At 42.9% G+C, this 26,645-nt stretch overlaps 1 protein-coding gene across 1 annotated transcript in view; it reads left to right on the top strand.

Moving 5' to 3' along the window:
• Positions 1-26,645, top strand: part of LOC115118421 (slit homolog 1 protein-like) — a 330,419-nt gene that overhangs the window by 199,291 nt on the left and 104,483 nt on the right. The window contains exons 5-7 of the mRNA XM_065002621.1: positions 16,488-16,559; positions 20,457-20,528; positions 25,599-25,670. Coding sequence (XP_064858693.1) covers positions 16,488-16,559; positions 20,457-20,528; positions 25,599-25,670 — 216 coding nt within the window. The remainder of the gene's footprint in view (positions 1-16,487; positions 16,560-20,456; positions 20,529-25,598; positions 25,671-26,645) is intronic.

Here is a 26,645-nt window from a genome sequence, read left to right as displayed (position 1 = left end):
GACTGTTTCTGTTTAAAGCAACATGGCTGCCTGACTGTTTCTGTTTAAAGCAACATGGCTGCCTGACTGATTCTGTTTAATGGAACATGGCTGCCTGACTGTTTCTGTTTAAATCAACATGGCTGCCTGACTGATTCTGTTTAAAGGAACATGGCTGCCTGACTGTTTCTGTTTAAAGCAACATGGCTGCCTGACTGTTTCTGTTTAAAGCAACATGGCTGCCTGACTGTTTCTGTTTAAAGCAACATGGCTGACTGTTTCTGTTTAAAGCAACATGGCTGCCTGACTGTTTCTGTTTAAAGCAACATGGCTGCCTGTCTGTTTCTGTTTAAAGCAACATGACTGCCTGACTGACTCTGTTTAAAGGAACATGGCTGACTGACTGATTCTGTTTAAAGGAACATGGCTGCCTGACTGTTTCTGTTTAAAGCAACATGGCTGACTGTTTCTGTTTAAAGCAACATGCGTGACTGATTCTGTTTAAAGGAACATGGCTGACTGTTTCTGTTTAAAGGAACATGGCTGACTGTTTCTGTTTAAAGGAACATGGCTGACTGACTGATTCTGTTTAAAGGAACATGGCTGACTGATTCTGTTTAAAGGAACATGGCTGCCTGACTGTTTCTGTTTAAAGCAACATGGCTGACTGTTTCTGTTTAAAGCAACATGCGTGACTGATTCTGTTTAAAGGAACATGGCTGACTGTTTCTGTTTAAAGGAACATGGCTGACTGTTTCTGTTTAAAGGAACATGGCTGACTGACTGATTCTGTTTAAAGGAACATGGCTGACTGATTCTGTTTAAAGGAACATGGCTGACTGTATCTGTTTAAATGAACATGGCTGACTGACTGATTCTGTTTAAAGGAACATGGCTGACTGTTTCTGTTTAAAGGAACATGGTTGCCTGACTGATACTGTTTAAAGGAACATGGCTGACTGTTTCTGTTTAAAGCAACATGGCTGCCTGACTGTTTCTGTTTAAAGCAACATGGCTTCCTGACTGTTTCTGTTTCAATCAACATGGCTGCCTGACTGTTTCTGTTTAAAGGAACATGGCTGCCTGCTTGTTTCTGTTTAAAGCAACATGGCTGCCTGACTGATTCTGTTTAAAGCAACATGGCTGCCTGACTGATTATGTTTAAAGCAACATGGCTGCCTGCTTGTTTCTGTTTAAAGGAACATGGCTGCCTGTCTGTTTCTGTTTAAAGGAACATGGCTGACTGACTGATTCTGTTTAAAGGAACATGGCTGACTGATTCTGTTTAAAGGAACATGGCTGCCTGACTGTTTCTGTTTAAAGCAACATGGCTGACTGATTCTGTTTAAAGGAACATGGCTGACTGTTTCTGTTTAATGCTACATGGCTGACTGATTCTGTTTAAAGGAACATGGCTGACTGTTTCTGTTTAAAGGAACATGGCTGACTGACTGATTCTGTTTAAAGGAACATGGCTGACTGACTGTTTCTGTTTAAAGCAACATGGCTGCCTGACTGTTTCTGTTTAAAGGAACATGGCTGCCTGACTGTTTCTGTTTAAAGCAACATGGCTGCCTGACTGATTCTGTTTAAAGCAACATGGCTGACTGATTCTGTTTAAAGCAACATGGCTGACTGACTGTTTCTGTTTAAAGCAACATTGCTGTCTGATTCTGTTTAAAGCAACATGGCTGCCTGACTGTTTCTGTTTAAAGCCACATGGCTGCCTGACTGTTTCTGTTTAAAGCAACATGGCTGTCTGACTGATTCTGTTTAAAGGAACATGGTCGCCTGACTGTTTCTGTTTAAAGCAACATGGCTGCCTGACTGTTTCTGTTTAAAGCAACATGGCTGCCTGACTGATTCTGTTTAATGGAACATGGCTGCCTGACTGTTTCTGTTTAAATCAACATGGCTGCCTGACTGATTCTGTTTAAAGGAACATGGCTGCCTGACTGTTTCTGTTTAAAGCAACATGGCTGCCTGACTGTTTCTGTTTAAAGCAACATGGCTGCCTGACTGTTTCTGTTTAAAGCAACATGGCTGACTGTTTCTGTTTAAAGCAACATGGCTGCCTGACTGTTTCTGTTTAAAGCAACATGGCTGCCTGTCTGTTTCTGTTTAAAGCAACATGACTGCCTGACTGTTTCTGTTTAAAGCAACATGGCTTCCTGACTGTTTCTGTTTAAATCAACATGGCTGCCTGACTGTTTCTGTTTAAAGCAACATGGCTGCCTGCTTGTTTCTGTTTAAAGGAACATGGCTGCCTGTCTGTTTCTGTTTAAAGGAACATGGCTGACTGACTGACTCTGTTTAAAGGAACATGGCTGACTGACTGATTCTGTTTAAAGGAACATGGCTGCCTGACTGTTTCTGTTTAAAGCAACATGGCTGACTGTTTCTGTTTAAAGCAACATGCGTGACTGATTCTGTTTAAAGGAACATGGCTGACTGTTTCTGTTTAAAGGAACATGGCTGACTGTTTCTGTTTAAAGGAACATGGCTGACTGACTGATTCTGTTTAAAGGAACATGGCTGACTGATTCTGTTTAAAGGAACATGGCTGACTGTTTCTGTTTAAAGGAACATGGCTGACTGACTGATTCTGTTTAAAGGAACATGGCTGACTGTTTCTGTTTAAAGGAACATGGTTGCCTGACTGATAATGTTTAAAGGAACATGGCTGACTGTTTCTGTTTAAAGCAACATGGCTGCCTGACTGTTTCTGTTTAAAGCAACATGGCTTCCTGACTGTTTCTGTTTCAATCAACATGGCTGCCTGACTGTTTCTGTTTAAAGGAACATGGCTGCCTGCTTGTTTCTGTTTAAAGCAACATGGCTGCCTGACTGATTCTGTTTAAAGCAACATGGCTGCCTGACTGATTCTGTTTAAAGCAACATGGCTGCCTGCTTGTTTCTGTTTAAAGGAACATGGCTGCCTGTCTGTTTCTGTTTAAAGGAACATGGCTGACTGACTGATTCTGTTTAAAGGAACATGGCTGACTGATTCTGTTTAAAGGAACATGGCTGCCTGACTGTTTCTGTTTAAAGGAACATGGCTGACTGATTCTGTTTAATGCTACATGGCTGACTGATTCTGTTTAATGCTACATGGCTGACTGTTTCTGTTTAAAGGAACATGGCTGACTGTTTCTGTTTAAAGGAACATGGCTGACTGACTGTTTCTGTTTAAAGGAACATGGCTGCCTGACTGTTTCTGTTTAAAGGAACATGGCTGCCTGACTGTTTCTGTTTAAAGCAACATGGCTGCCTGACTGATTCTGTTTAAAGCAACATGGCTGACTGATTCTGTTTAAAGCAACATGGCTGACTGACTGTTTCTGTTTAAAGCAACATTGTTGTCTGATTCTGTTTAAAGTAACATGGCTGCCTGACTGTTTCTGTTTAAAGCCACATGGCTGCCTGACTGTTTCTGTTTAAAGCAACATGGCTGTCTGACTGATTCTGTTTAAAGGAACATGGCTGCCTGACTGTTTCTGTTTAAAGCAACATGGCTGCCTGTCTGTTTCTGTTTAAAGCAACATGGCTGCCTGACTGTTTCTGTTTAATGGAAACATGGCTGCCTGACTGTTTCTGTTTAAATCAACATGGCTGCCTGACTGATTCTGTTTAAAGGAACATGGCTGCCTGACTGTTTCTGTTTAAAGGAACATGGCTGCCTGACTGTTTCTGTTTAAAGCAACATGGCTGCCTGACTGTTTCTGTTTAAAGCAACATGGCTGTCTGTCTGTTTCTGTTTAAAGCAACATGGCTGCCTGTCTGTTTCTGTTTAAAGTTGCCTGACTGTTTCTGTTTAAAGCAACATGGCTTCCTGACTGTTTCTGTTTAAATCAACATGGCTGCCTGACTGTTTCTGTTTAAAGGAACATGGCTGCCTGCTTGTTTCTGTTTAAAGGAACATGGCTGCCTGTCTGTTTCTGTTTAAAGGAACATGGCTGACTGACTGACTCTGTTTAAAGGAACATGGCTGACTGACTGATTCTGTTTAAAGGAACATGGCTGCCTGACTGTTTCTGTTTAAAGGAACATGGCTGACTGTTTCTGTTTAAAGCAACATGGTGACTGATTCTGTTTAAAGGAACATGGCTGACTGTTTCTGTTTAAAGGAACATGGCTGACTGTTTCTGTTTAAAGGAACATGGCTGACTGACTGATTCTGTTTAAAGGAACATGGCTGACTGATTCTGTTTAAAGGAACATGGCTGACTGTTTCTGTTTAAAGGAACATGGCTGACTGACTGATTCTGTTTAAAGGAACATGGCTGACTGTTTCTGTTTAAAGGAACATGGTTGCCTGACTGATAATGTTTAAAGGAACATGGCTGACTGTTTCTGTTTAAAGGAACATGGCTGCCTGACTGTTTCTGTTTAAAGCAACATGGCTTCTGACTGTTTCTGTTTCAATCAACATGGCTGCCTGACTGTTTCTGTTTAAAGGAACATGGCTGCCTGCTTGTTTCTGTTTAAAGGAACATGGCTGCCTGACTGATTCTGTTTAAAGCAACATGGCTGCCTGACTGATTCTGTTTAAAGCAACATGGCTGCCTGCTTGTTTCTGTTTAAAGGAACATGGCTGCCTGTCTGTTTCTGTTTAAAGGAACATGGCTGACTGACTGATTCTGTTTAAAGGAACATGGCTGACTGATTCTGTTTAAAGGAACATGGCTGCCTGACTGTTTCTGTTTAAAGCAACATGGCTGACTGATTCTGTTTAAAGGAACATGGCTGACTGTTTCTGTTTAAAGCTACATGGCTGACTGATTCTTCTGTTTAAAGGAACATGGCTGACTGTTTCTGTTTAAAGGAACATGGCTGACTGACTGATTCTGTTTAAAGGAACATGGCTGACTGACTGTTTCTGTTTAAAGCAACATGGCTGCCTGACTGTTTCTGTTTAAAGGAACATGGCTGCCTGACTGTTTCTGTTTAAAGCAACATGGCTGCCTGACTGATTCTGTTTAAAGCAACATGGCTGACTGATTCTGTTTAAAGCAACATGGCTGACTGACTGTTTCTGTTTAAAGCAACATTGTTGTCTGATTCTGTTTAAAGTAACATGGCTGCCTGACTGTTTCTGTTTAAAGCCACATGGCTGCCTGACTGTTTCTGTTTAAAGCAACATGGCTGTCTGACTGATTCTGTTTAAAGGAACATGGCTGCCTGACTGTTTCTGTTTAAAGCAACATGGCTGCCTGATGTTTCTGTTTAAAGGAACATGGCTGCCTGACTGTTTCTGTTTAAAGCAACATGGCTGCCTGACTGATTCTGTTTAATGGAACATGGCTGCCTGACTGTTTCTGTTTAAATCAACATGGCTGCCTGAATGATTCTGTTTAAAGGAACATGGCTGCCTGACTGTTTCTGTTTAAAGCAACATGGCTGCCTGACTGTTTCTGTTTAAAGCAACATGGCTGTCTGTCTGTTTCTGTTTAAAGCAACATGGCTGCCTGACTGTTTCTGTTTAAAGCAACATGGCTGTCTGTCTGTTTCTGTTTAAAGGAACATGGCTGCCTGACTGTTTCTGTTTAAAGGAACATGGCAGACTGATTCTGTTTAAAGGAACATGGCTGCCTGACTGATTCTGTTTAAAGGAACATGGCTGACTGATTCTGTTTAAAGGAACATGGCTGACTGTTTCTGTTTAAAGGAACATGGCTGACTGACTGATTCTGTTTAAAGGAACATGGCTGACTGTTTCTGTTTAAAGGAACATGGTTGCCTGACTGATTCTGTTTAAAGGAACATGGCTGACTGTTTCTGTTTAAAGCAACATGGCTGCCTGACTGTTTCTGTTTAAAGCAACATGGCTTCCTGACTGTTTCTGTTTAATCAACATGGCTGACTGTTTCTGTTTAAAGGAACATGGCTGCCTGACTGTTTCTGTTTAAAGCAACATGGCTGCCTGACTGATTCTGTTTAAAGCAACATGGCTGCCTGACTGATTCTGTTTAAAGCAACATGGCTGCCTGCTTGTTTCTGTTTAAAGGAACATGGCTGACTGACTGATTCTGTTTAAATGAACATGGCTGACTGATTCTGTTTAAAGGAACATGGCTGCCTGACTGTTTCTGTTTAAAGCAACATGGCTGACTGATTCTGTTTAAAGGAACATGGCTGACTGTTTCTGTTTAAAGCTACATGGCTGACTGATTCTGTTTAAAGGAACATGGCTGACTGTTTCTGTTTAAAGGAACATGGCTGACTGACTGATTCTGTTTAAAGGAACATGGCTGACTGACTGTTTCTGTTTAAAGCAACATGGCTGCCTGACTGTTTCTGTTTAAAGGAACATGGCTGCCTGACTGTTTCTGTTTAAAGCAACATGGCTGCCTGACTGATTCTGTTTAAAGCAACATGGCTGATTGATTCTGTTTAAAGCAACATGGCTGACTGACTGTTTCTGTTTAAAGGAACATTGCTGTCTGATTTTCTGTTTAAAGCAACATGGCTGCCTGACTGTTTCTGTTTAAAGCCACATGGCTGCCTGACTGTTTCTGTTTAAAGCAACATGGCTGTCTGACTGATTCTGTTTAAAGGAACATGGCTGCCTGACTGTTTCTGTTTAAAGCAACATGGCTGCCTGTCTGTTTCTGTTTAAAGCAACATGGCTGCCTGACTGTTTCTGTTTAAAGCAACATGGCTGCCTGACTGATTCTGTTTAATGGAACATGGCTGCCTGACTGTTTCTGTTTAAATCAACATGGCTGCCTGAATGATTCTGTTTAAAGGAACATGGCTGCCTGACTGTTTCTGTTTAAAGCAACATGGCTGCCTGACTGTTTCTGTTTAAAGCAACATGGCTGTCTGTCTGTTTCTGTTTAAAGCAACATGGCTGCCTGACTGTTTCTGTTTAAAGCAACATGGCTGTCTGTCTGTTTCTGTTTAAAGGAACATGGCTGCCTGACTGTTTCTGTTTAAAGGAACATGGCAGACTGATTCTGTTTAAAGGAACATGGCTGCCTGACTGTTTCTGTTTAAAGCAACATGGCTGACTGATTCTGTTTAAAGGAACATGGCTGACTGTTTCTGTTTAAAGGAACATGGCTGACTGACTGATTCTGTTTAAAGGAACATGGCTGACTGTTTCTGTTTAAAGGAACATGGTTGCCTGACTGATTCTGTTTAAAGGAACATGGCTGACTGTTTCTGTTTAAAGCAACATGGCTGCCTGACTGTTTCTGTTTAAAGCAACATGGCTTCCTGACTGTTTCTGTTTCAATCAACATGGCTGCCTGACTGTTTCTGTTTAAAGGAACATGGCTGCCTGCTTGTTTCTGTTTAAAGCAACATGGCTGCCTGACTGATTCTGTTTAAAGCAACATGGCTGCCTGCTTGTTTCTGTTTAAAGGAACATGGCTGACTGACTGATTCTGTTTAAATGAACATGGCTGACTGATTCTGTTTAAAGGAACATGGCTGCCTGACTGTTTCTGTTTAAAGCAACATGGCTGACTGATTCTGTTTAAAGGAACATGGCTGACTGTTTCTGTTTAATGCTACATGGCTGACTGATTCTGTTTAAAGGAACATGGCTGACTGTTTCTGTTTAAAGGAACATGGCTGACTGACTGATTCTGTTTAAAGGAACATGGCTGACTGACTGTTTCTGTTTAAAGCAACATGGCTGCCTGACTGTTTCTGTTTAAAGGAACATGGCTGCCTGACTGTTTCTGTTTAAAGCAACATGGCTGCCTGACTGATTCTGTTTAAAGCAACATGGCTGACTGATTCTGTTTAAAGCAACATGGCTGACTGACTGTTTCTGTTTAAAGCAACATTGCTGTCTGATTCTGTTTAAAGCAACATGGCTGCCTGACTGTTTCTGTTTAAAGCAACATGGCTGCCTGACTGTTTCTGTTTAAAGCAACATGGCTGTCTGACTGATTCTGTTTAAAGGAACATGGCTGCCTGACTGTTTCTGTTTAAAGCAACATGGCTGCCTGACTGTTTCTGTTTAAAGCAACATGGCTGCCTGACTGTTTCTGTTTAAATCAACATGGCTGCCTGACTGATTCTGTTTAAAGGAACATGGCTGACTGATTCTGTTTAAAGGAACATGGCTGCCTGACTGTTTCTGTTTAAAGCAACATGGCTGCCAGACTGTTTCTGTTTAAAGCAACATGGCTGCCTGACTGTTTCTGTTTAAAGCAACATGGCTGACTGTTTCTGTTTAAAGCAACATGGCTGCCTGACTGTTTCTGTTTAAAGCAACATGGCTGCCTGTCTTTTTCTGTTTAAAGCAACATGGCTGCCTGATTCTGTTTAAAGGAACATGGCTGACTGTTTCTGTTTAAAGGAACATGGCTGACTGACTGATTCTGTTTAAAGGAACATGGCTGACTGTTTCTGTTTAAAGGAACATGGTTGCCTGACTGATTCTGTTTAAAGGAACATGGCTGACATGGCTGCCTGACTGTTTCTGTTTAAAGCAACATGGCTGCCTGACTGTTTCTGTTTAAAGCAACATGGCTGCCTGACTTTTTCTGTTTAAAGCAACATGGCTGTCTGTCTGTTTCTGTTTAAAGCAACATGGCTGCCTGACTGTTTCTGTTTAAAGCAACATGGCTGTCTGTCTGTTTCTGTTTAAAGGAACATGGCTGCCTGACTGTTTCTGTTTAAAGCAACATGGCTGACTGTTTCTGTTTAAAGCAACATGGCTGTCTGTCTGTTTCTGTTTAAAGGAACATGGCTGCCTGACTGTTTCTGTTTAAAGGAACATGGCTGCCTGACAGTTTCTGTTTAAAGGAACATGGCTGCCTGACTGATTCGGTTTAAAGGAACATGGCTGACTGATTCTGTTTAAAGCAACATGGCTGCCTGACTGATTCTGTTTAAAGGAACATGGCTGACTGATTCTGTTTAAAGGAACATGGCTGACTGTTTCTGTTTAAAGGAACATGGCTGCCTGTCTGTTTCTGTTTAAAGGAACATGGCTGACTGATTCTGTTTAAAGCAACATGGCTGACTGATTCTGTTTAAAGCAACATGGCTGACTGACTGTTTCTGTTTAAAGCAACATTGCTGTCTGATTCTGTTTAAAGCAACATGGCTGACTGATTCTGTTTAAAGCAACATGGCTGCCTAACTGTTTCTGTTTAAAGGAACATGGCTGACTGATTCTGTTTAAAGCAACATGGCTGACTGATTCTGTTTAAAGCAACATGGCTGACTGACTGTTTCTGTTTAAAGCAACATTGCTGTATGATTCTGTTTAAAGCAACATTGCTGACTGATTCTGTTTAAAGCAACATGGCTGCCTAACTGTTTCTGTTTAAAGGAACATGGCTGACTGTTTCTGTTTAAAGGAACATGGCTGACTGTTTCTGTTTAAAGGAACATGGCTGACTGACTGATTCTGTTTAAAGGAACATGGCTGACTGATTCTGTTTAAAGGAACATGGCTGACTGTTTCTGTTTAAAGGAACATGGCTGACTGACTGATTCTGTTTAAAGGAACATGGCTGACTGTTTCTGTTTAAAGGAACATGGTTGCCTGACTGATACTGTTTAAAGGAACATGGCTGACTGTTTCTGTTTAAAGCAACATGGCTGCCTGACTGTTTCTGTTTAAAGCAACATGGCTTCCTGACTGTTTCTGTTTCAATCAACATGGCTGCCTGACTGTTTCTGTTTAAAGGAACATGGCTGCCTGCTTGTTTCTGTTTAAAGCAACATGGCTGCCTGACTGATTCTGTTTAAAGCAACATGGCTGCCTGACTGATTCTGTTTAAAGCAACATGGCTGCCTGCTTGTTTCTGTTTAAAGGAACATGGCTGCCTGTCTGTTTCTGTTTAAAGGAACATGGCTGACTGACTGATTCTGTTTAAAGGAACATGGCTGACTGATTCTGTTTAAAGGAACATGGCTGCCTGACTGTTTCTGTTTAAAGCAACATGGCTGACTGATTCTGTTTAAAGGAACATGGCTGACTGTTTCTGTTTAATGCTACATGGCTGACTGATTCTGTTTAAAGGAACATGGCTGACTGTTTCTGTTTAAAGGAACATGGCTGACTGACTGATTATGTTTAAAGGAACATGGCTGACTGACTGTTTCTGTTTAAAGCAACATGGCTGCCTGACTGTTTCTGTTTAAAGGAACATGGCTGCCTGACTGTTTCTGTTTAAAGCAACATGGCTGCCTGACTGATTCTGTTTAAAGCAACATGGCTGATTGATTCTGTTTAAAGCAACATGGCTGACTGACTGTTTCTGTTTAAAGCAACATTGCTGTCTGATTCTGTTTAAAGCAACATGGCTGCCTGACTGTTTCTGTTTAAAGCCACATGGCTGCCTGACTGTTTCTGTTTAAAGCAACATGGCTGTCTGACTGATTCTGTTTAAAGGAACATGGCTGCCTGACTGTTTCTGTTTAAAGCAACATGGCTGCCTGTCTGTTTCTGTTTAAAGCAACATGGCTGCCTGACTGTTTCTGTTTAAAGCAACATGGCTGCCTGACTGATTCTGTTTAATGGAACATGGCTGACTGACTGTTTCTGTTTAAATCAACATGGCTGCCTGAATGATTCTGTTTAAAGGAACATGGCTGCCTGACTGTTTCTGTTTAAAGCAACATGGCTGCCTGACTGTTTCTGTTTAAAGCAACATGGCTGTCTGTCTGTTTCTGTTTAAAGCAACATGGCTGCCTGACTGTTTCTGTTTAAAGCAACATGGCTGTCTGTCTGTTTCTGTTTAAAGGAACATGGCTGCCTGACTGTTTCTGTTTAAAGGAACATGGCAGACTGATTCTGTTTAAAGGAACATGGCTGCCTGACTGTTTCTGTTTAAAGCAACATGGCTGACTGATTCTGTTTAAAGGAACATGGCTGACTGTTTCTGTTTAAAGGAACATGGCTGACTGACTGATTCTGTTTAAAGGAACATGGCTGACTGTTTCTGTTTAAAGGAACATGGTTGCCTGACTGATTCTGTTTAAAGGAACATGGCTGACTGTTTCTGTTTAAAGCAACATGGCTGCCTGACTGTTTCTGTTTAAAGCAACATGGCTTCCTGACTGTTTCTGTTTCAATCAACATGGCTGCCTGACTGTTTCTGTTTAAAGGAACATGGCTGCCTGCTTGTTTCTGTTTAAAGCAACATGGCTGCCTGACTGATTCTGTTTAAAGCAACATGGCTGCCTGACTGATTCTGTTTAAAGCAACATGGCTGCCTGCTTGTTTCTGTTTAAAGGAACATGGCTGACTGACTGATTCTGTTTAAATGAACATGGCTGACTGATTCTGTTTAAAGGAACATGGCTGCCTGACTGTTTCTGTTTAAAGCAACATGGCTGACTGATTCTGTTTAAAGGAACATGGCTGACTGTTTCTGTTTAATGCTACATGGCTGACTGATTCTGTTTAAAGGAACATGGCTGACTGTTTCTGTTTAAAGGAACATGGCTGACTGACTGATTCTGTTTAAAGGAACATGGCTGACTGACTGTTTCTGTTTAAAGCAACATGGCTGCCTGACTGTTTCTGTTTAAAGGAACATGGCTGCCTGACTGTTTCTGTTTAAAGCAACATGGCTGCCTGACTGATTCTGTTTAAAGCAACATGGCTGACTGATTCTGTTTAAAGCAACATGGCTGACTGACTGTTTCTGTTTAAAGCAACATTGCTGTCTGATTCTGTTTAAAGCAACATGGCTGCCTGACTGTTTCTGTTTAAAGCAACATGGCTGCCTGACTGTTTCTGTTTAAAGCAACATGGCTGTCTGACTGATTCTGTTTAAAGGAACATGGCTGCCTGACTGTTTCTGTTTAAAGCAACATGGCTGCCTGACTGTTTCTGTTTAAAGCAACATGGCTGCCTGACTGTTTCTGTTTAAATCAACATGGCTGCCTGACTGATTCTGTTTAAAGGAACATGGCTGACTGATTCTGTTTAAAGGAACATGGCTGCCTGACTGTTTCTGTTTAAAGCAACATGGCTGCCAGACTGTTTCTGTTTAAAGCAACATGGCTGCCTGACTGTTTCTGTTTAAAGCAACATGGCTGACTGTTTCTGTTTAAAGCAACATGGCTGCCTGACTGTTTCTGTTTAAAGCAACATGGCTGCCTGACTGTTTCTGTTTAAAGCAACATGGCTGCCTGTCTTTTTCTGTTTAAAGCAACATGGCTGCCTGACTGTTTCTGTTTAAAGCAACATGGCTGCCTGACTGTTTCTGTTTAAAGCAACATGGCTGACTGTTTCTGTTTAAAGCAACATGGCTGTCTGTCTGTTTCTGTTTAAAGGAACATGGCTGCCTGACTGTTTCTGTTTAAAGGAACATGGCTGCCTGACAGTTTCTGTTTAAAGGAACATGGCTGCCTGACTGATTCGGTTTAAAGGAACATGGCTGACTGATTCTGTTTAAAGCAACATGGCTGCCTGACTGATTCTGTTTAAAGGAACATGGCTGACTGATTCTGTTTAAAGGAACATGGCTGACTGTTTCTGTTTAAAGGAACATGGCTGCCTGTCTGTTTCTGTTTAAAGGAACATGGCTGACTGATTCTGTTTAAAGCAACATGGCTGACTGATTCTGTTTAAAGCAACATGGCTGACTGACTGTTTCTGTTTAAAGCAACATTGCTGTCTGATTCTGTTTAAAGCAACATGGCTGACTGATTCTGTTTAAAGCAACATGGCTGCCTAACTGTTTCTGTTTAAAGGAACATGGCTGACTGATTCTGTTTAAAGCAACATGGCTGACTGATTCTGTTTAAAGCAACATGGCTGACTGACTGTTTCTGTTTAAAGCAACATTGCTGTATGATTCTGTTTAAAGCAACATTGCTGACTGATTCTGTTTAAAGCAACATGGCTGCCTAACTGTTTCTGTTTAAAGGAACATGGCTGACTGATTCTGTTTAAAGCAACATGGCTTGCCAAGACAATAACAAAGGAGTTGGCTAATAAATCATTTGTGCTGTTAAATATATCTGTGCTGTTTCACATGTACAAGTGTGTATTATACGAATGTGTGAATTTGAAATGTGTTTTTTGCATATCCCATCTTCCCCTCGGAAAGTGGGGTCACGGCCAGGGTCAAAGCAACATGTCTGCCTTGCCAAGACATTAACAAAGGGGTTGGCTAAATCACAAACAGATTGGCAACCCAGGCACCAGGAAAAGCTACGAGATGTTAAATGGTTTTCATGTTGGAGAAGAGAATAATATATTGAAGACCAAGTGCCGTTTTCACCCAATACCAATAGAAGGTGAAACATTATACAGTATTAACTAATTTAGTCTTTGTTCAATAAATTATATATTGATTGAATGAATACATGTTCAGAGAGCATGCAGTGTTTTTCAGAATGCCTGATATTTCCAGATAGAATTGAATAGCTTGTTGAGCTGATGTCCTGGTAACAGCACCTGCTTCAGGTGTGTTGTGGTTATTAGTGAATGATTCAGACGATAAACTCTGTTTAAACATGTCATTGGACAGAATACCTCTGTGTTTTTCTGAATGGAAATCAGCTTAAGTGTGTGTGTGTGTGTGTGTGTGTGTGTGTGTGTGTGTGTGTGTGTGTGTGTGTGTGTGTGTGTGTGTGTGTACAGGAGTCAAGTAAAACTGCTTACACACTGATCTCTTAATGACTATGAGAAAAGGCCAGGCGGGTTACAGTCATTTACTAATACAACTCAAACTTCACAGTGGAGGCCTTTTATAGTTGCTACTGGAGAATGGGGGTGTGCTGTGTGTGTATGTGTGTATGTGTGAGAGAGAGTGACATAAATATTCAAAACAGAAGAAAAAAATGGTGGCCGTGCAAATATCATGGTTAATTATGGTATATTTGCAGCGACCTGCAGACGGCTGTTTTAATTGCTGCAGAGCATAGAGAAACAAACAAACCATTCATTAGATATATTACACAACTCTCACTGTTCTCAGTGGCACCGTGATTCTTTCATTCCTTTTTTATGATGTTGAAACCAGAAAGAAACTAGTGGGAAACTGTGAGATGAACCAGAGAGAGACGGAGGGTGGGAGGGAGAGAAGGAAAAGAGAGATGGAGAGAAAGAGGGAGGGTGAGAGAGAGAGAAAGAGGGAGGGTGAGAGATGGAGAGAAAGAGGGAGGGTGAGAGAGAGAGGGAGATGGAGAGAGAGAGAGAAAGAGGGAGGGTGAGAGATGGAGAGAAAGAGGGAGGGTGAGAGAGAGAGAAAGAGGGAGGGTGAGAGATGGAGAGAAAGAGGGAGGGAGAGAGAGAGAGAGAAAGAGGGAGGGAGAGAGAGAGAGAAAGAGGGAGGGTGAGAGAGAGAGAGAAAGAGGGAGGGAGAGAGAGAGAGAGAAAGAGGGAGGGTGAGAGATGGAGAGAAAGAGGGAGGGTGGGAGAGAGAGAGAAAGAGGGAGGGTGAGAGATGGAGGGAGAGAGAGAGATGGAGGAAGAGAAGAGAGATTGAGGTGAAGATAAAAGGAGGGAAAGAGAGAGAGAGGGGGAGGGTAGGGTGTGTGTTTTCTGTAAGCCTCTCTAAAGGGGACCCTGAGTGTTCTGTTTAGGCCTGTTGGGCTGTGGGAGTAAGACAGGAGCTCCCTGTGTGGCATGATAAGAGGTACAGCTTCTCTCTGAAGGAGGAAAGAACATAATTTAACCACCAAACAATGACATGCTAATTAAAACTTTGACTACTTGTGTATCTCTCTCTTTCTTCCTTCCTCCTCTCCTTACCCTGACCATCCCCTCCACTCTCTCCATCTCTCGCTCAATACACACACACACACACACACACACACACACACACACACACACACACACACACACACACACACACACACACACACACACACACATACTTTCACTCAAAGTCCTAACAGGACCTCTCTTGCCTTTTTCAGTGTTGAGGCACTGAGTTGGACACCTCACACTGAGTTGGACACCTCACACTGAGTTGGACACCTCACACTGAGTTGGACACCTCACACTGAGTTGGACACCTCACACTGAGTTGGACACCTCACACTGAGTTGGACCCCTCACACTGAGTTGGACACCTCACACTGAGTTGGACACACTATCTATCCTGGCTGGGTGGTGTTCCTCCTATATAACCCTCTCTATCCTGGCTGAGTGGTGTTCCTCCTATATAACCCTCTCTATCCTGGCTGGGTGGTGTTCCTCCTATATAACCCTCTAACTATCCTGGCTGGGTGGTGTTCCTCCTATATAACCCTCTCTATCCTGGCTGGGTGGTGTTCCTCCTATATAACCCTCTCTATCCTGGCTGGGTGGTGTTCCTCCTATATAACCCTCTCTATCCTGGCTGGGTGGTGTTCCTCCTATATAGCCCTCTATCTATCCTGGCTGGGTGGTTTTCCTCCTATATAACCCTCTATCTATTCTGGCTGGGTGGTGTTCCTCCTATATAACCCTCTCTATCCTGGCTGGGTGGTGTTCCTCCTATATAACCCTCTATCTATCCTGGCTGGGTGGTTTTCCTCCTATATAACCCTCTCTATCCTGGCTGGGTGGTTTTTCTCCTATATAGCCCTCTATCTATCCTGGCTGGGTGGTTTTCCTCCTATATAACCCTCTCTATCCTGGCTGAGTGGTGTTCCTCCTATATAACCCTCTATCTATCCTGGCTGGGTGGTTTTCCTCCTATATAACCCTCTATATATCCTGGCTGGGTGATTTTCCTCCTATATAACCCTCTCTATCCTGGCTGGGTGGTTTTCCTCCTATATAAGCCTCTATCTATCCTGGCTGGGTGGTGTTCCTCCTACATAACCCTCTCTATCCTGGCTGAGTGGTGTTCCTCCTACATAACCCTCTCTATCCTGGCTGGGTGGTTTTCCTCCTATATAAGCCTCTATCTATCCTGGCTGGGTGGTGTTCCTCCTACATAACCCTCTCTATCCTGGCTGGGTGGTGTTCCTCCTACATAACCCTCTCTATCCTGGCTGAGTGGTGTTCCTCCTATATAACCCTCTATATATCCTGGCTGGGTGGTTTTCCTCCTATATAACCCTCTCTATCCTGGCTGGGTGGTTTTCCTCCTATATAACCCTCTCTATCCTGGCTGGGTGGTTTTCCTCCTATATAAGCCTCTATCTATCCTGGCTGGGTGGTGTTCCTCCTACATAACCCTCTCTATCCTGGCTGAGTGGTGTTCCTCCTACATAACCCTCTCTATCCTGGCTGGGTGGTTTTCCTCCTATATAAGCCTCTATCTATCCTGGCTGGGTGGTGTTCCTCCTACATAACCCTCTCTATCCTGGCTGGGTGGTGTTCCTCCTACATAACCCTCTCTATCCTGGCTGAGTGGTGTTCCTCCTATATAACCCTCTATATATCCTGGCTGGGTGGTTTTCCTCCTATATAGCCCTCTATCTATCCTGGCTAGGTGGTTTTCCTCCTATATAAGCCTCTATCTATCCTGGCTGGGTGGTTTTCCTCCTACATAACCCTCTCTATCCTGGCTGTGTGTCAGCTTCTAAAGGTTGTGTAACAGTGTCTTTGATCCAATGCTCTCATGTTGTTGTTTTCACAGAGATCTGAGTGAGAACAACATCCAGTCCATCACCAGAAAGGCTTTCAGAGGAGCTACAGACATCAAGATCCTGTGAGGGAATTAGTACATTAATGAAGAAATTGTGAATTCATGTATGTATGGATGAATAAATTAATGTATGGATGGTTGAACAAATTAATGTTTGGATGAATATATTAATGGATGGATGAATAAATTAAGGGATGGATGAATATATTAATGGATGGATGAATATATTAATGGCTGGATGGATTAATAAATTAATGGATGGATGGATAGATGAATAAATGGATGGATGGATGGATGAATAAATGATTGGATGAATGGATGGATGAATGAATAAATTAATGGATGGATGATTGGATAGATTAATGGATGGATGGATGATTGGATAAATTAAATGAATGAATGAATGGATGGATGAATATATTAATGGCTGGATGAATATATTAATGGCTGGATGGATTAATAAATTAATGGATGGATGGATAGATGAATAAATGGATGGATGGATGGATGAATAAATGATTGGATGAATGGATGGATGAATGAATAAATTAATGGATGGATGATTGGATAGATTAAATGAATGAATGAATGGATGGATGGATGGATGGATGAATATCTTTTCACTCTCAATACTAACTCAACATATTTTCATACCAGTACGATCTCATATAACACCAAGACAAAGGAAGAACATGTTCATAAAATCCTGTTTTTGTCTTCATGTCCCGATAGTAACAGATCAGTGTAATACAAACATATACACTGACACACACAGACAGACACACACACACACACACACACACACACACACACACACACACACACACACACACACACACACACACACTGATTGATGGTGCTATCACAGTAGATAAAGTGTCTGCACGGTCTGGCTCCTTCCCGACAGTATATGAGGAGAGATGACTAGCTCACTGTCCACTTACCCACATTGACTGTACTCCCTATCAGTGATTATATCTGCCCTCTGAGGAGAGGGTGTCAGGGTGTGATTATATCTGCCCTCTGAGGAGAGGGTGTCAGGGTGTGATTATGTCTGCCCTCTGAGGAGAGAGTGTCAGGGTGTGATTATATCTGCCCTCTGAGGAGAGACTATCAGGGTGTGATTATATCTGCCCTCTGAGGAGAGGGTGTCCGGGTGTGATTATATCTGCCCTCTGAGGAGAGGGTGTCAGGGTGTGATTATATCTGCCCTCTGAGGAGAGGGTGTCAGGGTGTGATTATATCTGCCCTCTGAGGAGAGAGTGTCAGGGTGTGATTATATCTGCCCTCTGAGGAGAGAGTGTCAGGGTGTGATTATATCTGCCCTCTGAGGAGAGAGTGTCAGGGTGTGATTATATCTGCCCTCTGAGGAGAGGGTGTCAGGGTGTGATCATATCTGCCCTCTGTGGAGAGAGTGTCAGGGTGTGATTATATCTGCCCTCTGAGGAGAGGGTGTCAGGGTGTGATTATGTCAGCCCTCTGAGGAGAGAGTGTCAGGGTGTGATTATATCTGCCCTCTGAGGAGAGGGTGTCAGGGTGTGATTATATCTGCCCTCTGAGGAGAGAGTGTCAGGGTGTGATTATATCTGCCCTTTGAGGAGAGAGTGTCAGGGTGTGATTATATCTGCCCTCTGAGGAGAGAGTGTCAGGGTGTGATTATATCTGCCCTCTGAGGAGAGAGTGTCAGGGTGTGATTATATCTTCCCTCTGAGGAGAGGGTGTCCGGGTGTGATTATATCTGCCCTCTGAGGAGAGGGTGTCAGGGTGTGATTATATCTGCCCTCTGAGGAGAGAGTGTCAGGGTGTGATTATATCTGCCCTCTGAGGAGAGGGTGTCAGGGTGAGATTATGTCTGCCCTCTGAGAAGAGAGTGTCAGGGTGTGATTATATCTGCCCTCTGAGGAGAGGGTGTCAGGGTGTGATTATGTCTGCCCTCTGAGGAGAGAGTGTCAGGGTGTGATTATGTCTGCCCTCTGAGGAGAGACTATCAGGGTGTGATTATATCTGCCCTCTGAGGAGAGAGTGTCAGGGTGTGATTATGTCTGCCCTCTGAGGAGAGAGTGTCAGGGTGTGATTATATCTGCCCTCTGAGGAGAGGGTGTCAGGGTGTGATCATATCTGCCCTCTGTGGAGAGAGTGTCAGGGTGTGATTATATCTGCCCTCTGAGGAGAGAGTGTTAGGGTGTGATTATATCTGCCCTCTGAGGAGAGAGTGTCAGGGTGTGATTATGTCTGCCCTCTGAGGAGAGGGTGTCAGGGTGTGATTATATCTTCCCTCTGAGGAGTTGGTGTCCGGGTGTGATTATATCTGCCCTCTGAGGAGAGGGTGTCAGGGTGAGATTATGTCTGCCCTCTGAGAAGAGAGTGTCAGGGTGTGATTATATCTGCCCTCTGAGGAGAGGGTGTCAGGGTGTGATTATGTCTGCCCTCTGAGGAGAGAGTGTCAGGGTGTGATTATGTCTGCCCTCTGAGGAGAGACTATCAGGGTGTGATTATATCTGCCCTCTGAGGAGAGAGTGTCAGGGTGTGATTATGTCTGCCCTCTGAGGAGAGAGTGTCAGGGTGTGATTATGTCTGCCCTCTGAGGAGAGGGTGTCAGGGTGTGATTATGTCTGCCCTCTGAGGAGAGAGTGTCAGGGTGTGATTATGTCTGCCCTCTGAGGAGAGAGTGTCAGGGTGTGATTATATCTGCCCTCTGAGGAGAGACTATCAGCGTGTGATTATATCTGCCCTCTGAGGAGAGGGTGTCCGGGTGTGATTATATCTGCCCTCTGAGGAGAGGGTGTCAGGGTGTGATTATGTCTGCCCTCTGAGGAGAGAGTGTCAGGGTGTGATTATATCTGCCCTCTGAGGAGAGAGTGTTAGGGTGTGATTATATCTGCCCTCTGAGGAGAGAGTGTCAGGGTGTGATTATGTCTGCCCTCTGAGGAGAGGGTGTCAGGGTGTGATTATATCTTCCCTCTGAGGAGTTGGTGTCCGGGTGTGATTATATCTGCCCTCTGAGGAGAGGGTATCAGGGTGTGATTATATCTGCCCTCTGAGGAGAGAGTGTCAGGGTGTGATTATATCTGCCCTCTGAGGAGAGGGTGTCAGGGTGAGATTATGTCTGCCCTCTGAGAAGAGAGTGTCAGGGTGTGATTATATCTGCCCTCTGAGGAGAGGGTGTCAGGGTGTGATTATGTCTGCCCTCTGAGGAGAGAGTGTCAGGGTGTGATTATATCTGCCCTCTGAGGAGAGAGTGTCAGGGTGTGATTATGTCTGCCCTCTGAGGAGAGAGTGTCAGGGTGTGATTATGTCTGCCCTCTGAGGAGAGAGCGTCAGGGTGTGATTATGTCTGTCCTCTGAGGAGAGGGTGTCAGGGTGTGATTATGTCTGCCCTCTGAGGAGAGGGTGTCAGGGTGTGATTATGTCTGCCCTCTGAAGAGAGAGTGTCAGGGTGTGATTATATCTGCCCTCTGAGGAGAGGGTGTCAGGGTGTGATTATGTCTGCCCTCTGAAGAGAGAGTGTCAGGGTGTGATTATATCTGCCCTCTGAGGAGAGGGTGTCAGGGTGTGATTATGTCTGGTCTATAGGGAAAATGCTATTGTAGATTGTAAGATTGATACCAGTGCTTTAGATCATTGGGGCGTTGTGCTGAGTAGCTGGTACTGGAAAGATGATGTTGATTGATGACCTTTAATACAAATGGCTGGTTATTTAATAATGTGACTGTTTAAAATTGGTGTGAGAAAGGAGAGAGAGAAAGAGAGAGGGAGGGATGGAGAGAACAGGACCGTGTTGCAGTGTATTGCACATTTGTTTGTCTGCGTGTGTGTGTGTGTGTGTGTGTGTGTGTGTGTGTGTGTGTGTGTGTGTGTGTGTGTGTGTGTGTGTGCGCGCGTGTGCGTGTGTGTGTGTCTGCGTGTGCGTTTGTGTGTGTGTGTGTGTTTTAATGCTTTCTGCCCCTATTGTGCCTCTAGTCAGTTGGATAAGAACCACATCAGCTGCATCGAGGACGGAGCTTTCAGAGCACTGAGGAGCCTGGAAGTACTGTAAGAAACACACACACATACACATACACACCTACGCACACACATACACACACACACACACACACACACCTACGCACACATACACACCTACGCACACATACACACACACACCTACGCACCTACGCACACATACACACACACACCTACGCACACATACACACACACCTACGCACACATACAAACCTATGCACCCACACCTACGCACACATACACACACACCTACGCACACATACACACACACCTACGCACACATACACACACACCTACGCACACATACACACACACCTACGCACACATACACACACACCTACGCACACATACAAACCTATGCACCCACACCTACGCACACATACACACACACCTACGCACACATACACACACACCCTACGCACACATACACACACACCTACGCACACATACACACACACCTACGCACACATACACACACCTACGCACACATACACACACACCTACGCACACATACACACACACCTACGCACACATACAAACCTATGCACCCACACCTACGCACACATACACACACACCTACGCACACATACACACACACCTACGCACACATACACACACACCTACGCACACATACACACACACCTACGCACACATACACACACCTACGCACACATACAAACCTATGCACCCACACCTACGCACACATACACACACACCTACGCACACATACACACACACTTACGCACACATACACACACACCTACGCACACATACACACACACCTACGCACACATACACACACACCTACGCACACATACACACACACCTACGCACACATACACACACACCTACGCACACATACACACACACCTACGCACACATACACACACCCTACGCACACATACACACACACCTACGCACACATACACACACACCTACGCACACATACACACACACCTACGCACACATACACACACACCTACGCACACATACAAACCTATGCACCCACACCTACGCACACATACACACACACCTACGCACACATACACACACACCTACGCACACATACACACACACCTACGCACACATACACACACACCTACGCACACATACACACACACCTACGCACACATACAAACCTATGCACCACACCTACGCACACATACACACACACCTACGCACACATACACACACACCTACGCACACATACACACACACCTACGCACACATACACACACACCTACGCACACATACACACACACCTACGCACACATACACACACACCTACGCACACATACACACACACCTACGCACACATACACCCACACCTACGCACACATACACCCACACCTACGCACACATACACACACACCTACGCACACATACACACACACCTACGCACACATACACACACACCTACGCACACATACACACACACCTACGCACATACAAACAACCTCATATTATTAAACAACGCATTTACATTTACCACTTCTTGAATAATTAAGCAAGAAAACTATATTTATTTATATGAAGTAGCTACATTTCTAACAACCATTACCCATTGTTAATATAATTAGGCACCAACCATTACCCATTATTAATATAACTAGGCACCAACCATTACCCATTATTAATATAACCAGGTACCAACCATTATCCATTATTAATATAACCGGGCACCAACCATTACCCATTATTAATATAACTAGGCACCAACCATTACCCATTATTAATATAACCGGGCACCAACCATTACCCATTACTAATATAACCAGGCACCAACCATTACCCATTACTAATATAACCAGGCACCAACCATTACCCATTACTAATATAACTAGGCACCAACCATTACCCATTATTAATATAACCAGGTACCAACCATTATCCATTATTAATATAACCGGGCACCAACCATTACCCATTATTAATATAACTAGGCACCAACCATTACCCATTATTAATATAACTAGGCACCAACCATTACCCATTATTAATATAACTAGGCACCAACCATTACCCATTATTAATATAACCAGGTACCAACCATTATCCATTATTAATATAACCGGGCACCAACCATTACCCATTATTAATATAACTAGGCACCAACCATTACCCATTATTAATATAACCGGGCACCAACCATTACCCATTATTAATATAACCAGGTACCAACCATTACTAATATAACCAGGTACCAACCATTACCCATTATTAATATAACTAGGCACCAACCATTACCCATTATTAATATAACCAGGTACCAACCATTACCCATTATTAATATAACCGGGCACCAACCATTACCCATTATTAATATAACCGGGCACCAACCATTACCCATTGTTAATATAACTAGGCACCAACCATTACCCATTATTAATATAACCGGGCACCAACCATTACCCATTGTTAATATAATTAGGCACCAACCATTACCCATTATTAATATAACTAGGCACCAACCATTACCCATTATTAATATAACCAGGTACCAACCATTATCCATTATTAATATAACCGGGCACCAACCATTACCCATTATTAATATAACTAGGCACCAACCATTACCCATTATTAATATAACCAGGTACCAACCATTACCCATTACTAATATAACCAGGCACCAACCATTACCCATTATTAATATAACCAGGTACCAACCATTATCCATTACTAATATAACTAGGCACCAATCATTACCCATTATTAATATAACTAGGCACCAACCATTACCCATTATTAATATAACTAGGCACCAACCATTACCCATTATTAATATAACCAGGTACCAACCATTACCCATTACTAATATAACTAGGCACCAATCATTACCCATTATTAATATAACTAGGCACCAACCATTACCCATTATTAATATAACTAGGCACCAACCATTACCCATTATTAATATAACCAGGTACCAACCATTACCCATTACTAATATAACCAGGCACCAACCATTACCCATTACTAATATAACCAGGCACCAACCATTACCCATTACTAATATAACCAGGCACCAACCATTATCCATTACTAATATAACCAGGCACCAACCATTACCCATTACTAATATAACCAGGCACCAACCATTACCCATTATTAATATAACTAGGCACCAACCATTATCCATTACTAATATAACCAGGCACCAACCATTATCCATTACTAATATAACCTGGTACCAACCATTACCCATTACTTATATAACCAGGCACCAACCATTACCCATTATTAATATAACCAGGCACCAACCATTACTAATATAACCAGGTACCAACCATTATCCATTACTAATATAACCAGGTACCAACCATTACCCATTACTAATATAACCAGGTACCAACCATTGTCCATTATTAATATAACCAGGCACCAACCATTATCCATTACTAATATAACCAGGCACCAACCATTACCCATTACTAATATAACCAGGTACCAACCATTACCCATTACTAATATAACCAGGTACCAACCATTACCCATTACTAATATAACCAGGTACCAATCATTGTCCATTACTAATATAACCAGGTACCAACCATTATCCATTACTAATATAACCAGGTACCAACCATTACCCATTACTAATATAACCAGGTACCAACCATTGTCCATTACTAATATAACCAGGTACCAACCATTATCCATTACTAATATAACCAGGCACCAACCATTACCCGTTACTAATATAACCAGGTACCAACCATTACCCATTACTAATATAACCAGGTACCAACCATTATCCATTACTAATATAACCAGGCACCAACCATTACCCATTACTAATATAACCAGGCATCAACCATTACCCATTACTAATATAACCAGGTACCAACCATTATCCATTACTAATATAACCAGGCACCAACCATTACCCATTACTAATATAACCAGGCACCAACCATTACCCATTACTAATATAACCAGGTACCAACCATTACCCATTACTAATATAACCAGGTACCAACCATTACCCATTACTAATATAACCAGGTACAAAGCATTATTAATATAACTAGGCACCAACCATTAACCATTACTAATATAACCAGGTACCAACCATTACCCGTTACTAATATAACCTGGCATCAACAATTACCCGTTACTAATATAACCAGGTACCAACCATTATCCATTACTAATATAACCAGGCACCAACCATTACCCATTACTAATATAACCAGGCATCAACCATTACCCATTACTAATATAACCAGGTACCAACCATTACCGATTACTAATATAACCAGGTACCAACCATTACCCATTACTAATATAACCAGGCACCAACCATTACCCATTACTAATATAACCAGGTACCAACCATTACCCATTACTAATATAACCAGGCATCAACCATTACCCGTTACTAATAAAACCAGGCACCAACCATTATCCATTACTAATATAACCAGGCACCAACCATTATCCATTACTAATATAACCAGGTACCAACCATTACCCATTACTAATATAACCAGGCACCAACCATTACCCATTACTAATAAAACCAGGCACCAACCTCATTTATCCAGTCAGTCGTTGGTCTCTCCAGGCATGGTCAGCCCTATTGGTTCATTAACATCATGGCCCATTAATTCAGGGTGCCTGGGGTTTTGGGGTTTCTGCAGCCTGACAGTAGGGGTGTATATGGTGGGGAGCAGGTTGGAGTTGTGGGTTGTGGTAATAGGGTGGAGGGGTGGTCTTTATAGTTGGGTAGGGGTATCAGACTGTGGGGTTATTTGTCTGATTGAAATGACTTCCTCTGCTCACTCTGCACCTGATGTCACTATATGGGGGCAGAGAGGAGGAGATCGTTATGTTGTGTATAAGTCAGAGGAGGCTGGTGGGAGGAACTACAGGAGGACTCATTGTAATGGCTTAAATGGCATAAAGAGAGAGACGGAGTGGGGGAGGAGGAGAGGAAGAGAGAAGAGAGAGATGGTTGAGTAGGAGATAAAGGCGTGAGGTGGCTGGGAGTATGAGAGTTAAGTCAGAGGTCACTAAACATGTGTAGGTTCTCAGAGGTTTGTTTCATTCTGTTTCTGCACTGCTCCCTCTCTTCTATCTCTCTGTCTCTTCCAGGACTCTGAACAACAACAACATCAGCAGCATCCCAGTCTCCAGCTTCAACCACATGCCCAAACTACGCACCTTGTAAGTCACTCATACTCCCCCTCTCTCTTTTTCCTCCCCCATTCTCCCCGTCTCTCTCCCCCACCTTTTTTACACTGTCTCGCCCCCATCTCTCTCTCTATATCTCTCTCTTCTCCTACATCAGGTCTGATAATGCTGGTGCGTATTCTGATCTAGATGTATGGTGTTAAGGAGATCACATGGTGATCCATCTCTCTAAGAGTGTGTGTCATGTGACGAGAGATGTGTTCCCCCTGACAGGTTGCTTTAACCTGACTCATATGAGGAAGCAGAGATTAAATAACCATCTCATAACCCCATTAGAACAGGAAAATATATACCACAACTTCACTGGTCGACTGAATGTTTCATACGGAATAAACTGTGACTGAGAAAAATGTATTCCTCTTTGTTTGGATATAATAGATAGAATCTAATAGAATCTAATAGAATATTCAATTTTTCCCCAAGAGCTGAATCCAACCAATCCCTTTTGAGACATATTAAGTCATTATAAAATAAGCCAGTGAGGTTTCCATACATACTTTAGTGTCCCCTACAGGAGCGAAACTAAACAGCTATCATCTGAAAGAGACGAGATTGGTTCAATCATTCCAAGGAGTTTTGGTTGACAGTCATAATCCACATCGGGCCTAAAGCCAGAAACCATTTCATCTCCAACTCTGAGGAACACACAACAACAACTCACCCAGAAATACATCCATCCCCCAACGCCTGGTGTCTAAATATAATGACAAAATATGAAATTACGCATATATGAATGATATCAATTATGCTCACTGGAATGAATACTTAGAGAGACCGCAATGTCACTCTTGTTGTGGTTTCTGTGCTTTTTTGCTTTCAGTAGGGTTATTGTGTGTGTGTGTGTGTGTGTGTGTGTGTGTGTTTGTGTGTGTGTGTGTGTGTGTGTGTGTGTGTGTGTGTGTGTGTGTGTGTGTGTGTGTGTGTGTGTGTGTGTGTGTGTGTGTGTGT

Source organism: Oncorhynchus nerka, linkage group LG16 (genome assembly GCF_034236695.1).
Source record: "Oncorhynchus nerka isolate Pitt River linkage group LG16, Oner_Uvic_2.0, whole genome shotgun sequence".
NCBI lineage: Eukaryota > Metazoa > Chordata > Actinopteri > Salmoniformes > Salmonidae > Oncorhynchus > Oncorhynchus nerka.
The sequence above is the reverse complement of the archived record's forward strand: the minus strand, read 5'-3'. Positions and strand labels throughout refer to the sequence as shown.